General features: G+C 61.2%; 1 protein-coding gene across 4 annotated transcripts in view; it reads left to right on the top strand.

The window, feature by feature from the left end:
• Positions 1 to 16,245, top strand: part of NAV1 (neuron navigator 1) — a 211,499-nt gene that overhangs the window by 56,596 nt on the left and 138,658 nt on the right. For all 4 annotated transcript variants that reach the window (XM_060126314.1, XM_060126299.1, XM_060126324.1 and 1 more), the window contains exons 2-3: positions 5,780 to 6,517; positions 10,827 to 10,930. In XM_060126314.1, coding sequence (XP_059982297.1) covers positions 5,811 to 6,517; positions 10,827 to 10,930 — 811 coding nt within the window. In that variant the 5' untranslated portion in view covers positions 5,780 to 5,810. The remainder of the gene's footprint in view (positions 1 to 5,779; positions 6,518 to 10,826; positions 10,931 to 16,245) is intronic.

Here is a 16,245-nt window from a genome sequence, read left to right as displayed (position 1 = left end):
TTCTTGTAATTACTCACTTGATTTGTATAAGATGGGGATGACGATGAAGAACCCAGCTGTACGGATGAGGGAGCACGGCAAGTGACTCGCTTAGGACCACGAGCCGGACCTGCACAGGGGGTGGGGTGAGGGGGTGAGGACTCTGCCTCCAGGACCTTCCGCGGTGCAGAGCTGGCCTCAGCGAGCCCTTTTCCACGCGCCAGTCCGCTGCCTTCCCCCCTCTTCCTGAGAGGCAGCTTTTCCTCCCTCTTCACGCACCGGGGAACAGAAATGATTTGCCCCAATTCACGCAGCCCCCGGGGGACTCATGGGACCAGCACCCGGGAGTCCCACCTCCCAGGCTTTTCCTTTTTTAAATATCTTTTTCTGTGTATTTATTTTGTCTTTTTCTCTGTCTCTCGGCACATCCCACCTCTGAGTGCTGTGGTTAAATGTTCTGACCCTCTTGAAAGGGGCACCCCGGCTGCGTTCACAGCGCGCAGACGCGACTCCTCCACGCCCCCGCGGGAGGAGCTGTCCGGTCAGCACCAGGGCCTCTACACGTTGCCCGGAGACCACAGACCTGGGGGGACCGCCCTCCTCGCCTCCCTCCCGCCCCCGCTTTCACCTCCTTCTGAGCTTGAGCGAAGCATGCGTAGACCAGAGCGGGTCCTGGTTCTGGGGTCTTTGGAGCCTTGAGCCAGTAGCTCCGTTTGTCCCCTTGGGGCCGGGGGCCAGAATGGTTCCGGCTGAAAGGTGGGCGGCTGGGGGCGGGAGGGAGTCGGCGGGGAGGCCTGGGGGCGGGCGGGCGGGCGGGCGGCAGAGCCGGGGCAGGCAGAGCCCTGGCCAGAGCTCGACCGTCTCGGCCCTACGTGATGCCGCCATTTACTGGCTGTGTGTCTACCAGAGCCTTCCGTACGTCTCTGTGCTTTGGTGTCCCTGCCTGTGGAGTGGGGCAACTGCGAATTGATACACACGAAGCCCTTGGCGGTGGGGGAAGGTGAACGTGCCTGCTGGGGGTGGGGTGCTGGGACCAGGCCGCCCCACCCAGGAAGGCCCCAGCCTCTCAACTCCCCTGGTACCCACGACACTGTCCCGCTCGGCACGTGAATTTGTCTCCTTCCCTTCCGGGAGGAGGACAGCTGTTCTTAACACCATTTCTGCCATCTCTTGAGCACCTGCTGGCTCCGTCACCTTTATTCTCTCATTTAATCTTTACAACATTCTAAGGCTGCTTCTTGCAGATGAGGTCTTTGGGCTCAGAAATATTACATAACTTCTCTACAGCCACATAGCAAGACGAGGCAGAGCTAGGATTTGAACTCAGCTCTTCCTGACTCTAGAGCTGGACTCCCTCCTCGCCCGTGTTCCTGTCTCTTCTGCTGGTGGATGGACACTGGGTGCCGTCCTATCCACATGGACGGCGTGTTTCCTGTTGATGCCGCAGGCTTCTGAGCCGGGCCTGGCAGGGGCTCTGACCCTCCTTTGCTCTGCTGGGGGCTCTGGGAGACCAGGCGGCCCCGTCTCCATCGCTGGGCGCCTGTGATTGTAGCCCTTACTAGTTGTCAGGCACTGTTCTAAGCACTTTACGCTTATAACTAACTTAGTCTCCAGAGCAACCCTGAGAGGCAGGTCTAGTCTCAGCCTCATGTCACAGATGAGGAAGCAGAGGTTATGGAAGTTGCCTGAGGTTGCACCATCAGCAAACAAGCTTGGCACCCAGCACTTTACTCACCACCCACCAGAGTCACTTTGAAGAGCAGGGGCTGTAGGGGCGCCGGCAGCCCGTGGGCTTCGGGACCAGCCATCACACCCTCTGCTCCCCAGACCCGAAACCGCCCCCGACCAACCCCGACCCCGCTGCTGCCTCTTCCCGAAGCCTCCCAGGTCCCGCCTCATCTGCAGCCTGTGACACACGCTCCCCACGGCACTTGGTTTCGCGTCCGTCCACACGACGCCCGTGCCGTGATGAGGGTGGCTGTGTTTCCTCCCGGGCAGACTTAACTCCTTGAGAGCAGCACCCGGAGCTCAGCCCTCGGGGGTCCCCGGCACCACGGTCAGCGAAAACAGAGGTCCTGCTGTGGGTCCTTGTGTGGCTGCAATGAGCTTTGTGATGAGGACCCCAGAACGAGAGCGCTAAGGGACCCCCGAGGCTTCAGTCCGCTCACCGAGGTGGCGTGAAACTTCAGATCAGGGCACTTGGAGGGTGGAAGAGCAGAAAGGGCATGTTTAGGGGCAGGGGACCTGGTAGGAGCCCCGACACCACACACACATACGCCCACGGCAAGAAGCGGGCTCCTTGCTTCCACGGTCAGCCCCACCAGCCTTCTGCCCTTGAGGCTCCCCAGACATGTGGGAGGCATCCCAAGGGATGAGCGGCGGTCACGCCAAGCACCGTGGCTTGAACAGAGCCCTGCCCCGAAGAGACAGACCGTCCTGCTTCTGCGGGACGTCTCTGTCTGGCGCTGAGAACCTGGACAGGGGCCGGTACGGCGCACCTCTTCGCCACCGTACCTTATCCAGCCTGCTCTGGACAGGAAGCGGGGCAGCAGGGAGGCAGAGGGGGGTCCCATCATTTCCCGGAGGAGAGCCTGAGCCCGGGGCGGGCACGGGAGTCCCCCAGATCATTTGGTCCATTTAGAACGCAGCTCGGGTGCCATGGAAGCACCTTTGTCCTCGGGGTTCAGGAGCCCACCCTCAAGAACATCTCTCCCCTTTCTTCCCCAGCAACCCCCCCCCGCCCTCTGCTGGAGACCCGTAACCCCGGGGTCTTCCTCCTCGGTCCCCGCCCTTGCCCAGCTGTGACCTGCCACTGGACCAGTATAAATCCTCTTCCCATCTGGCTTTGGAAAAAATGGTGATGGAGTAAAAGCAGCAACTGCATCTGCTCCATCAGCAAGTGAGGAAGAGGCAGCCTGCGCGGCCTCAGGGGTCTCTGGCTGGAAACCTGGCCAGGCCCAGAGGCAGGGGCCCCTGGGTGCGGGGAGGGGAGGGTCTGATCGAGGGGAGCGGGGGTGCGCCGAGGACCATGCAGGTGAGCGGGGCTCGTGGGCAGCACCACCCGGACGGGACGGGGCTCCCAGGAGAGACACGGGCAGAGCCAGGATGCAGTTCCGGGTCCCCTCGCAGACACAGCTCCCAGAAGGGGTGGTCTGGGGCACCACGTGGCTTTGTGCCCCCACTGGGGCTGAGGGGAGAAGCAGCAGCGGGTCATGTGGCACTGTGCCCACCTGTGCAGGACAAACCTGGGGATGCTGAAATGCAGAGCTGTGGTCTGGGGCCCTGCTCATAGGTGGTCAGCTGGTTGGCCCTGCTGGTCAGCGTGTGGCTCAGCCCTGTGTCCAAGGCCAAAGTCAGCAGCTCAGGTCCACGTGAGCCTGTGAGCAGGTCCGCACTTGGGCCTCTGGTCCTACGAGGCATCGCCAGAGATGCGTGGAGCTGATCGCTGGGGCGGTGGCTAGGAGGGGTGACAGAGCAAACCTGCTCTCACCTCCACGGGGAAGGTTCTACTGCAGGTCCTGAGGCCAGGCTGAGGCACGGTGTCCTCTTCTTGACTTAAAGACTCCCTCTTTCCCCACCCGACTGTGGTTTCAGGTTTTATCCCACCCTCATTTTGCAGACTGGGCGTGGAGAGGCTAAGACATTGACTGGAATTCTTACAGCTGCAGGCAGCACCTGCCTGACGTCCTCTGAGTGCCTTTACGAAAGCACTTCCCAGGCCCTCCTGTAGGGCTGTTCTGGGCCTGCTGGGGCTGGGGACACGGCAGGCCCTGCAGGAGAGTGTGGGCAGGTGGGGGGCCACTCAGAGTGACCTTCCAGGCTGTGGCTGGTGGGTGGTCAGGGGGTACACGAGGCAGAAGTGGGGTCAGGCGAGCCGTGGACATGATGCCCTGTGGGTCCAGGTGATGGGCAGACACTGGGGGTGGGGCAGCCGGCTGTGGCCCCCTGGTCACACCGGGCTTTGCCTTCCTTCTGTGCCCGAGGAGGTGGGGGGGCTTCACCTCATCCAGTACTGGTACCAAGTCATGGACGTGCAAAGTAGAGGAAAGGGGGAGGGGTCACGGCATTTCTGGGTCTCTTGGAAATTACTCCATCTGTCAGCAGAGCAGACAGACTCCCACGGTCATTTCAAGCTTAGTCCTATAAATCCATCAACGCTTGAGGGTCTCCGTTGGCTTCTTACAGTTTAGCTTGTGGTCCGTGCTGTGGCCGGCAGCTCTCTGCACAGCAGGGAAGGGCACATCCCGGTGGCCTCAGGTGGACCTGCCTTGCTCTGGTGGCCTTTCCTCTGCCAGTGTCCCCTGTCTCCATCTCCACCCAAGTCACCGCGAGCATCCTCCTGGTATAGACATTTGCTCACATCTGTCATCATTCCCCAAGGATGATTTTCTGGATCTGGGGCTGTTCCCATGGCCGAGTGTCAGGGCCCTGTGGTGCTGTGCTCATACCACGACTGGAAATTATAATTTTCTAAGAGATAGTAAATTTGACAGCAACCAACGATAACGTTTAATTTTCATCTCTTCAATTTTAATGAAGCCCTTTGTTTTTGTTATGTTCTGGCCAGATGTATTTATTATCTTATGAACTTCTTGTTCAACCCTTTGACCCCTTCCTCTACAGGGTGTTTGCTTTTGGTTGATTTGGTAGAGCTCCCTGTATGTAAAGGTATTATTAACTCCTTGTCTCTTATATATGTTGCGAGTATATTTACAGTTTATTCACGGTATGAACCTTTGGAAAGGGCTTTTCTGTCCATTCAGGGATTTTAATTTTTATGAACTGAAGTCTATCAGTGTTTCCCTTTATGATTCCTACCTTTGATGTGATGCTATAAAGACCTTTCCCACAACAAAATTAGGAGACCATCCATGCATATGTTCTGCACATTCTTTCATGATTTCATTTTCGACGTGGAACTCTTTCATCTGGAGTTGATTTTCCGTGTCTTTGTAGCCGGCTTCGAATTCCCTTTGAAATGAAAGCCATTAATAGATCAATTAATTCATTCATTAACATGGCGGGGAGGGGAAGCTGGTCAAGGATACGTGAGAAAGATGGGGTAATTCGTAGATCGGGGTCCAAAAGAGAAGGATCAGGTGGCAGGGGGTGCCCAGAGGGATCTGCCTTTATCTCAGGGTGGGACACTCATCTCTGAGACCAGAGGAGGGGGCGGAGGTCAGTTTGGCCAGGTCAGGAGGTGGGTGGGGAAGGGGCTAGGAAGAAAGGCTGTGAGCTGGGTGCCCACATCTCCAGGGACAGAGTGGGTGGGTGGGGACGGTGGGGAGGGACCAGGAGGGGTGGCGTCAGTGACAGAGGCTGGTGTGAGCCAGGTGGCAGGGCCCTGACCAGGGCGGGGGTACAAGTTTAGGATCTGTAACTGTGATGGGCTGCCCCGCCTTCACACCCAGTGGCATCTGGGAGATTACAGTCCACTGGAGAGGTGTCCTGGGGGAGAGCCAGGCATCAGGTAAAGGGGCAGGTGGCAGGAGCAGGCTGGGGGCACAGGGAGTCGGTTCACCGTGGGCAGAACATTCTAGACTCAGGTACAATGAGAGATCCAAGAAGGAAGGGGCTGTGGGAGGGGAGTCTGGCCCCGATCGGTGGACAGGAACGGAGTCAAGGTCAGATTACTCCGTTTGTACAGGGCATTACAATCCCCGAGCACTTTCACGTGTGTGTTTGCAAGAGGTAGAGGGGTTCGCCTCGAGCTGGGCCCGAGACCGAGTCAGGATGTGACCTCGGGAGCCCCGTGCCCCTTCCCTGGGGCACCGCCTAACTGTCCGCATTCTCTCCGCAGCACAGTAGCCCTGCCGCCAGCCTTGCTGACCATGGACGGGACGGCCAGTGTGAACTCTGCCGGCCGCCCTCACTACGCCTCCTCCATCCCTGTGCCTCGAGCTGCTTCCCAGACCAGGATTCATACACCGACCGCCTCTCCCCGGCTGCGGCCGCACCAGGCCGGCCTGGCCCTGAGCCCGCAGCGGGCAGCCTCGCCAAGACTGGGCAAGCCGGGGGGCCCTTCCAGAGGCTCGTCTCCCAAGGCCTCCCGGGGGAGAGGCTCCCCCAGGGCCTCTGGGGCGGCGAGGGAGTCAGCTGAGGGGGCTGAAGGCCTCGCCTGCTCCCCCTGGAGCAGTCCCAGGGCGACCCCCAAAGCAGCGCTCTCCAGCCGGGCTGGGTGCAGAAGCGTTGGGGAGACGCAGGGCACCCAGGGAAAGAAGAGGGTGGCCCAGGAAGGGATTCTGACCCGCCAGACCCGGGGCAGGAGCCCCTCCCGCACCAGTTCTCATGCAGAAGCTCCCGAAGGTCGAAAGCCATCCAACCACCCAGGAAAAGATCAAAGAGATGTACCCTACAAAAGTTCTGGGGGCCCCAGGTCTTCGGAGCTTGATGCCCGGGAAGCTTCGGGGCCTCGCTCCCCGGTCTGCAGCCCCGTGCGGAGCGCACGCCCGCCGCCCGCCCCGGGGGTCATCAGCTTCTCCTCGGTCCATCAGCAGAGTCAGCCTGTCACCGCTACCGTGGCCCCCTTCCGCTACAGGTGAGCTGCGGAGCCCGCGGAGGGAGCGGGGCTGGCGGAGAGAATAGAAGGTGGGCGGGGCCTGGAGAGCTGGGGCGGGGTTAGGACCTTAACAGGGGGACCCGGACCCAACTCTGGGGACGCCGCCGCAAAGAGGCTCAGCAGGAGGGTGCCCCCGACGCGGCTGTGCGTCAGGGTGCCGTGGCTGCCGAAGAGCCAGTTACCTGGGTAGGCGGGTAGGCAGGTCGGTCTCGCCCGACTCACCAGTGGGACAGCTGCCACCACTGAGTTAGACTGAGAGCACGTGACGGGCTGTGCCCCCAGCCCGCGGTCGCTGAAACCCCCACGGCCCCCCTGGCCGCCCCCACTGATGCCCTGCACCTGCCCGTCTGCTGCCCTCTCTCTCCACTTTCCACGCTGCCTGTGCGTATCTGTCCCCAGGGCGCTCGGACGTGCTTCTTTCTGACGTGGTCACGTTGGGCCACGTCACCACCGTCTGCAGTGGCCAGGCCACCGTTCATACCAGCATGGTTAACAAGCTAGCCTGTCCTGCTTTCTTCAGACACCACAAGTGGAGAGCACAGAAAAACGCTTCCATCAACTGCGGTTCTTTCATAAAAATATAACTCTTTACTGAAATGGCCACCTTAAGTAAGCGGCATTCTAATTCCTAAGTATGACACGGGTTAGAGATGCTCAAATGCAAAGGAAGCGGCTTCCCGGCTAACCGAACGTCCTGGGTTTCCTCTCTGTGCTGATTCGAGGACAAGCTCTCCCACGGTTTGGGTGGAGACGCTCCCCGGACACTGGGTCTCCCGGGCTGGAGTGGCTGGGGTTGGTGAGGGGAGCTGCACCCTTCCCTCAAAGTCAAGAGTGTGATTTGACCCCTGAAAGGTCTTGGGCTCCCTTTCACCATGTAACAGACAGCTGGGCCCCAACACCTCGTCTGCACGTTCCACCTCCTCCAGCGCACTGCATTCATTCAGTTACGAACTCCACAGTTTAAAAGGACATTGGTGCACGAAAATACATGGAGAGGAAGACGGACGGGTTGGTGAGGGATCCGAAAAGGTGCTACAGGAACGATTAACGGAGCCGAAGCAGTTTGCTTTGGAAGGGGAAGGCTGAGAGAGGGTCTGAGAGCTGTTTTGAGAGACGTGAAGGGTTGTCGTGTTGTAAGCTGACTTAGATTCACTTGGTGCGGCTCCAACGCCCTGAACCCACGTCATGGTGCTTAGAATGTAGAGAGACTCTTGAAGCTCAGGAGGAAGAACTTTCCAGCAACTAGAGAGGCTCACAAATTACCCACCGGCAGTGAGCTTCCAGGCACGGCAGGGATCCCGGCTACCCCACGACGGGAGCAGGCCTGCCCCGGGGACCCCTGCCCCTCAGAGCATCCCTTCCGCCTGGCACACCTGACACTTCTTCCCCGTGACCTCCTGGACTCCCATTCGTAGCCAATCAGACACCTTCCTGGGACTGGTCCTTTCCCATCCCTGACCTGCTTCCCTGCGGACTCTGGGACTTGCTTCTCCTCCCTGAGTTTCTTCCTGTTGAATCCATCTTTGGGGGAAAGTGTCTAGGCGTTCAGCTGTTCAAGATTTTACGTCATCTACCCTGCGAGCCCCCTGGCAGATGTAGAATCTGACGTCCTCCAGTAAGGTCGGGACTTTTTCCTCTGAATGTCTCAATGTGACCTGAACAGACAGGTTTCCTCCGCTCAGCAAACATCTGTTGCCTCTTTGGGTTGTAAACAGAAAAGTGTTGCACCACCGCAGCAGGGGTCTTCACCACCCCGCCTCCTAGACCTGCCCCTTTTAGGCCCCGGGTGAGGGTTGCAGGAGGGTTGTGGTTTGGGCAGGGGAAGACTGGGGCCAAGGACACCTCAGAGGCAACAGGTGAGAGCCATGGGCACCTCTGCTGAGTGCCGGGCCGGGCCACCCCGGCAAGGACGCGCCATCGGCCCTGTAGGGTCACAGACACCCTGTTTTCACGGAAACTTACCCCTGCGCCCTGCAACGCTCCAGCCCATTGCAGCAGCTGGGGTTGTCGGGCTCCAGTCCCCATCCCCAGGCCCCTCCTGCCTGACCTGCTTCTCGGGGAACGAATCCAGCAGGTGTCTTCCCTGTCTCCTCAGCCGGTGCCTCTCAAGGGTCTGGGTGCGGCCCTTCCCCACCACCAGGCACAGCCTCCCTTTGGGCAGCCCGGCTCCCGGGACAGAGAAGGTGCAAAACGCCCTTCGGTCTGGGTCTGCTCGGGACCGTCTGCTTCCCTCAGATCTCCGCCCTCACTGCCCTCTGCCCTCTGCCCCCCGGGAGAAGAGCCCCAGCAGGGGTTTCTTTCCCCAAGGGGTTTCCCCTTCCCTCCCGGGTGGCCTCCACTCAGAACCCCAGTTAGGAGGGTGCGGTTAACGGGGTCAGGAGTGTCGGCGTCTGGTTCAACCTCCAAACGACATCTGGCATAGATGGTGCTGTCCTTTCCCGCTGGGACGGGAGGGGACACGGGGGCCTAGCCATGCAGGGGAGATGCAGGAAGAGGACGTAAAAGTGTGCAGCTCCTGAGGTCGGAGCAGCTGAGGCTGCTTCCTCACTGACCCGGGATGGCGCTCCGGCCCGTGTGCCCCTCACTCACCCTGGCTCACGATGACGGTGCCAGTCAGCACTACAGCAGGGTCTTCCTGTTTGTAGCCGTGGTTCCTGCCTGCCTGCTCGGGGTCAGACGGTGCTTAGCTCTTTATGTGTGTGCGTTATTTGGTGAAATGTTTCCGCATGGCCTAGAATCCCCTTTCTCCCCCCATACACTGCGTTATTTATTTATTTAATTTTCGGCTGCGTCGGGTCTTCGTTGCTGCATGCGGGCTACTTTCCTTTGCTGTGCAGGGGCTTCTCATCGCGGTGGCTTCTCTTTGTTGCGGAGCACAGGCTCTAGGCGCGCAGGCTTCAGTAGTTGTGGCGCGCGGGCTCAGTAGCTGTGGCTCACGGGCTCTAGAGCGCAGGCTCAGTAGTTGTGGCTCACAGGCTTAGTTGCTCTGCGGCATGTGGGATCTTCCCGGACCGGGGTTCGAACCCGCGTCCCCTGCATCCGCAGGCAGACTCTCAACCACTGCGCCACCAGGGAAGCCCCTAGCATCCCTTATTTTAACAACCCAGGTTGATGCTCATTTCTTTGAAGAAACCTAGCAATTCCAGTTTTTCTTTGGCCCCTGGACATTTAACTGACAGTAGCCCATGGCGAGTGACCCCATCCTTCCCAGGGCAGCGGGGTCTCCTGCTTCCTCTGGGTTCCCCCACCCTGCTTGTCGCCGTCCCCGGCACAGGGGCCTGCAGACCATCGAGGGCTCCCGGCTGCCTGCGTGGCTTTGAGAGCTGGCAAACACCTCCCACAGCCCTGAACTCTCAGGCTGATCCGGGCCTCGAGGGCATCTCTTCCGCCCCGTGACCCAGTGAGGCCCAGAGTGGAGAGACCTGCTCTGCGTTACACAGCCAGAGTCCCGGCCATCTCGGTGCTGGAAACGGTCAAGACTGGAGAGAGAGGGAGGCAGGTTGACCCCCCCGCCCCCCCCCACCTGGCCCAGGCCAGGCATCGATTTCTCCTCCTGCGTCCCCCCCCACCCCGCCGCACCAAGCTGCCAAAGGGTCCATTTAGCTGTAGACGTGGGCGGGGCAGGCGGCCGGCTTGGAGAGCCTGGGTAATTGCCTATAATAAAAGCTCCTAGAGCCTTTGTTCCTGGGAGCGATTGCACAGTTGGGCTTGTGCTCGGAGGCCTGTGTGCACTTGGGAGATGGGGCCCGGAGACCTCCGCCTTCCTTCCTGCTGCCACAGAAGGCCGGGCGAGGACTCGGCCCCCCGGGCGTCGAGGTGACCCCGGCCTAGCCCGCCCCTCTTCCTCCTCCGACCTCCTTGCTGCCTGGACTCTGGGGTCCGGGCCCCCTGGGCTCTCCCGAGGGGCCAGTGACCTCAGCTGCAGACGGAGCCCCTCGCGTGGGTGCACGGCGCAGCCTGAGGGCAGGACACAGGCCGCGAGCTCGAGTTACCAGGGGTCCTTCCGCCCTGCGGACGCCCTGCGTTCACGGGACTCAGGGACCCTGAAGAGTGACTCCCGGGGGCAACAGGTGGCCCCCTGCCCTCGGGTGCCCCCACCCCTGCCCCTGGCCTAACTTTGCCTAGAAGGCCCGCTGCCTGCCAGGGGAAGGGGCACACATATGCCCATTGGGGGGGCCGGCCCAGCGCGGGGGGCAGAGCACCACAGGGGAAGAACTGACCTCCAAGGGGAGAGCCTCGAGGCCAGGGCGGCCTCCGCTGTGAGTGACCACCATTCTCTGTCCCGCAGGGCGCAGACCGATCCGGAGCCTGGCCCCCTCCGCCAGGGCAGCTGGGCTGCTGATGGCTACTCCGGCCCCCCCAGCAGGACTGAGGAGAGCCTCTCGTGCGTGGGTAAGTGCTTTGGGGGCGCGACCTCCTCCTGGTGCGCCAGAACTTTCCCCACCGCCCCCAGGGGAGAAGCGGCCCCGCTTGACAGCCAGGCACCGGCGTGTCAGTTGCACTCGGAGCTCGTGCTGTGCTTGATTCAACACAGGGTCGCTCCACCAAACCCAGCAGCCCTGCGAGCTCGGGGCAGCGCAGGAGCCAGCGGGCTCCCTGCTTACCCAACGCCCAGGGTGGGTGTCGCTGAGGCCCTGACGGAAAGTGACGAGCTGGAAGACTGACAACCGAGAGCCAGGTCCGAGCCCAGCCCAGAACAGAGGAGGTGCTGGGCACCTGGCTGGGCCCCACGGCCTGACACCCGCCCCCTCCCCCAGGACCACTTTTAACGCGCCTTGGGAAGCAGAATGTGGGCCTTGCCAAGAGGGCCCCCAGAACTCGGCACGGCGGCCTCCCCCGAGGGCAGGGCCATGGCTGTTCTCAGGGCCTGTCCCGCCTCTGGCCACGGCAGGTGCTCAGTGGGGGGTCTCTGGATGGAGGGACGGTGAGGGGTGAGTGAGTGCCTCGTGGGCTGGGGGTTGGGTTCTAAAGGGGTCCGAGTCTAAACTCTTAGCGGGGCTTGGGTGTGTGTGTTGATTTTCTTGCAACATTAAAAAAAATCCCCGGAGGATGGCTGTGGTCACCCCAGAGGTACGTGAGACTCCGGGAACCAGCTCCATCCTTTCGTTCCCCGCAGGGTCGCTTGCCCCAGGACAGGAATGAACTTGCTTTTGGCAGAGCTGAGGATTTGTCTTACAGCTTCATCTCAGGGCCCTGCTCACAGTGGGCAAAGCTGGGGCTTAGAGCACAGCCTGACCCTGAAGTCGCCAGACGCCGGAGGTGGCAGCTCCTGCCTTCCCCGCGGGGCAGGTGTCGGGGTCCATGTTGAGCCCTCTGCCGGCCGGGTCCCCGGCAGTGCTGGGAGTGGCAGCAGCCCCTCTGCCACGGCAAGGCCTGCCGAGGGGCTTCGTGGGGCAGAGACGGGCGTCTAGAAAGTCAGCCGTGCGCTTCCACAGCAGCGCAGGCGCAGGGGAAGCAGGGCACTGCAGGGACAGGAGACCTCAGTTCGCTGGTACCAAAAGCCCATGAGTATCGGGATGCGGTAACCAGGAAACTATGCAAGCTCTATTTTTGCATCTGCAGTGTTGCGAGTGTAATGGCTTCCTTATGTGTGTGCCACATCATTAGGGCCTGATGGCCTCCGGCTACCCAGGTGCCCGCTCACCATTGCCATGCCATGCGCGCAGAGAGGAATTTCACACTGACATCCGCGCACGCTGGCCCCGGGAGCACCGGGCTGCTCGGCTGGCAGGACCCCCCTCGCCAGCTAGATAGGAAGTGTCTGGTGGATGGCGGGGGGGGGGGTTCTCTGTTGGGGGGGGTGCAGGGCAGCCTTGGGAGGTGGGCTTCACGGCGAGAAGAGAGCCCCCTGCCTCCCCCAAGCCTCCCGGGATGTGGGCAAGGCCCCCGCGCCACCTGTGCTCTGACTGTAGCTGTGGTCACGGTGTCCGTCTTGGCCAAGGATACCCCGAGCTCTTTGACAGGTGGAACGGGGAGAGATTTGGGGTCTGCCTGTGCTTCGTGGGGGAGGGGCTCTGTTCTCTGAGCCCGAGGAAACGGAGGAGATGAGAGGAAGGGGGTCGGAAAGGAGGGCCTCACTCACTTGTTACTTCTCTCATTCAATCAAGAAGCCACCAGGGAGCCAGCTCTCTGTAGCAGGAAGAGAATTTCCCATGATGACTTGCCACAAGCAGGGTGCTGGGCGTGGCCTTCGTTTGTCCCAGTGTCCGTCCACCATCTACTGGCAGCTGCCCTGTCCTCCTCTGCCCCGGGCAGTGTAGGGGCAACTGTGCTGGTGCCCTGACCCTCCCCGTGCCCACCCAGCTATGCCAGGGAGAGCCTGGCACTGGTCCCCTGCTGATGCGCCCCTTGGTTGCCGTCAGCACAAACAGTGCCCGGGCCGCCGTTGGGTCTTAATTTGGAGAGTCGGGAAGCCAGGGCCGATGTCGCCGGCGCCCCCGTGTGAGGCCCTGTGCGAGGGACCGGAAGGGTCGCCCCAAGGTCGACACAGACGCCTTAATCACTTCCACTTAGTGGCGTAGGTGAGCGCTGAGTGGGCAGGGAACGAAGGGGCCTTCTCTCGTCCTCACACCGCGTATCACTGGGGCACGAGCCCCCCTCGCCCAGCCCCCGCCTGGCTTCCCACACGAGGCCGAGGAGCCCGGGAGCCGGCCTCGCGCTGGGCCTGTTCGCATTTCTCCTTATCCCTCTCTGTTGTTGAGTCGACTCCATCTTTGAGCCACAGTCAAGTTTTCCACATCGTGTGGGTTTGGGAGAGAAGACTCCAGATCTGGTGTGTCTTCCCAGGCAGGAGCGAGGCTGGAACCTCCCTCGGGGAGGGTTTGCTCTGGGCCCCCAGGTGGCCGCATGCCCACCAGGCTCTCCCGGGACTGCAGAGGACTTGGGCTCGAAGGTCCTGGGGGGTCAAAGCTGTAACGGACTATAGCTTCCCCCAAGCCCGGCCTCAGTTTCACTGGGGAGAGAGAGGCCCGGGGAGGGAGGAAGGCCTGCTCAGGGCAGCGTGCGTGGTTCGTGACAGCTGAGCTGAAACTGGGACCACTGCCTCGGACTCCCCAGATGCAGGGAGGACCAAATGCTGATGAGCTATTATTGAGCACTTACTGTGTGCAAGGCCCGGTGCCAGGCTCAAAGTCCTTGTAAGCACGTTACACACGCTCTGAGGCGGAGCCACTGCTCTGCTGTAGATGAGTGAGCTCGGCTCAGAGAGGTTACGCAAACAACTTGTCTGAGGATGCACAGCGCTAGGATTGGAGTCCAGGTCACCCTCTTCCGGGGTCACCCCTGCCTTCCCGTCTGCTGCCGGTTGCATGGTTCAAGCTCAGCTGGGTCTCCCTCACTTCTGCCAGGCGGCGGGAAGGGGACGGGCCGGTGAGCCAGTTCCCGCGAGCCAGTCCCCGCCACCACCTCCCCCGACCTGAGCCAAGCCCGGGATGCTGCTGCCTCTGCCTCCCAAGCCTGTGTCCTTCATGCTGCGTTCACACCACCACCACCCCCGCCTCCGGACCCCACTTCACGTTTCCACCCTCTGGGGAGTTTCGGGCTGAGCCGGGCCTGTGTCCCAGCCATCCGTGGAGAGAGGACGCACAGACAATCGACTAGAAAACACAGCGCAAGCTCGGGGCAGGCGCTATGAGCTGTGTTCTCGGGGCTCAGGCGGGTCAGGGCCGCTGTAGGGCTGGAGGGGCACAGAGCTCGGGGATAAACAGAGTAGGCGTCTGCGATGGAGCAGCCTTCCAGGACCTGGGACAGGAGGTAGTCGTAACACTGAATGGCAGTGCCGACTCCACTGGGCTTCCTCCGAGCCAGGCACTGCCCTACGCGCCTCTGGTCCTCCCAACGCCTGGGCGGGGTGGGGACCCACACCTTTGCTGGCATCGCGGCCTTGCTGCTTGCTGGCTGTGCGGGCTTGGCCTGTTCCTAGTCTCTCTGTGCCTGTGTCACGACACCCACACCTTCTTCCAAGGGTTTTGAGGGGATAACACGCACCCGTGCGAGCCAAGTGCCGCGAAGCTCTGCCCGCACGCGGGAGCCGCTCAGCGCATGCTGGGCACGACCTGCTGCTGCCCTGGGGTGGGGAGAGGGCCATTCCTAATGTGCCCACCTTACAGGTGACGGAAGGGTAGGGGACATCCCAAGGTGGTCCAGCCAGGATTGGAGCCCAGCCTTCAGAGGTCACGCTCTGGGCCAGCCCTGCCATGACCTCCCTGGGGGCAGGGGACACGTCCCTGGGCACCGAGGGAGGCCGGGGAGGCTGTGAGATGACCAGTGAGACGGGCCTGGCTCGGGGAGGGCCGCAGAGGGAGAGGCCAGGTAGTGAGGTCATCCAGGGTAGCCTGCTGAGCGGGGTGTGGTACCTAAAAACTGGAGGCATCTGGATTCTGTTTCTTTGGCGGAGGGGAGGGGGAGGGGGGAGCCTGGGGGACTTCTCACATCAGCGTTTGGCTGGGAATGGGGCTCACCTCCAGCAGCCCAGGCCCCCCGGGACTACCACCCACGAGCACTCGAAAAGCAATGCACAGGGCCGGCAGGGCCTAGCTTCCCTGCTTCCTGTTCTGCCCAAGAACACAGGGCCCCTGTGTCGCCCAACTCCACAGAATTATACCCATTCACCAAATTTTTATCCAGCACCAACTACATGTCAGGCACTCCTCTAGACACTTGGGTACATCCAGGGACAAAGCAGGCACAGACTTTGCCCAGTGGAGCTTCTGTGGCTGTCGAGCTGTGCAGTGTTCAGCCTGTGCCACTGTACATGAGCTGCACAGAAGCCCCGTGGTGGAGAAGCCCCAGCTCTGGAGTGTGCGTGCATCCCAGTGAGCGAGGACAGAGCTCTGGCTTCGGGACTCCCCCTGAGAATGTGAGCAGCGGCCACCTTCAGTGCTGGGAAAGCCGGGGTCTTTGATGCTGGGAAGGATGGTGGGAGGGAAGGTGATAAACATCCCCTGTGGTTTTCCTGGAGCTTCACCCCTGTGTTCCATGCCTGTCTGTCCTGGACTCAGCTCCTCCCTGCAGGGCTTTGAGATTCAACTCTCCAGCCTCAGATGAACTGCTTGCATTCTTCCTAGGAGATCCTACCCTGTTCATTCCTCCGTGCGCCTGTGGGCCGTGGGCGGGTCCTGAGGATAAGGACGCTTACTGGGAGGAGGTGGGCCTGGTCACTGGGAATCTCTCCAAATCAGACCACCCCATACAACTTCAGGGCAGTTATTCGGGGAGCTGGGGTCGCGGGGCAGCTAGAAATCTCAGCCGTGGGAGGAGCTGTTTGCTAGGCTCCCACCGCTGTCCCTCTGTGACCGGTGGAAAGACCTCGCCTCCAGGGTTCCCTTAAGACTTGGTTTCACAAGGCTTTGCCCCCTCCCCGCGGGCAAAGGTGGGTTCGTCCTTTCCTAACTTCTGGGGAGGCCCAGGCAGGTGGAGAGCACCCTCCAAGCCAGTGACATGCAAGGCTTCAGTCCCGCCCTGGGCACCACTGAATGGGCAGAAATGGGCGCACAGCATCCCTGCCCACAGCTCCCCCACCCCCGTGATTACAGGGTTAGGGTCCCCGCTGAGAGACACCCCCCCACACAAGAATATGCCCAGCAGCCCGCCCAGAAGGAGCTCTGGGAGACACAGTGGAGAGTGAGGGGACACGGACGCAGTGACCAGGACGATTAAGCTGAGAATCACCCCTGGTCATAACATTCGTCCACACGAGTCCTCTAAGA

Source organism: Lagenorhynchus albirostris, chromosome 2 (genome assembly GCF_949774975.1).
Source record: "Lagenorhynchus albirostris chromosome 2, mLagAlb1.1, whole genome shotgun sequence".
Lineage (NCBI taxonomy): Eukaryota > Metazoa > Chordata > Mammalia > Artiodactyla > Delphinidae > Lagenorhynchus > Lagenorhynchus albirostris.
This window is presented reverse-complemented; position numbering and strand designations above follow the sequence as displayed.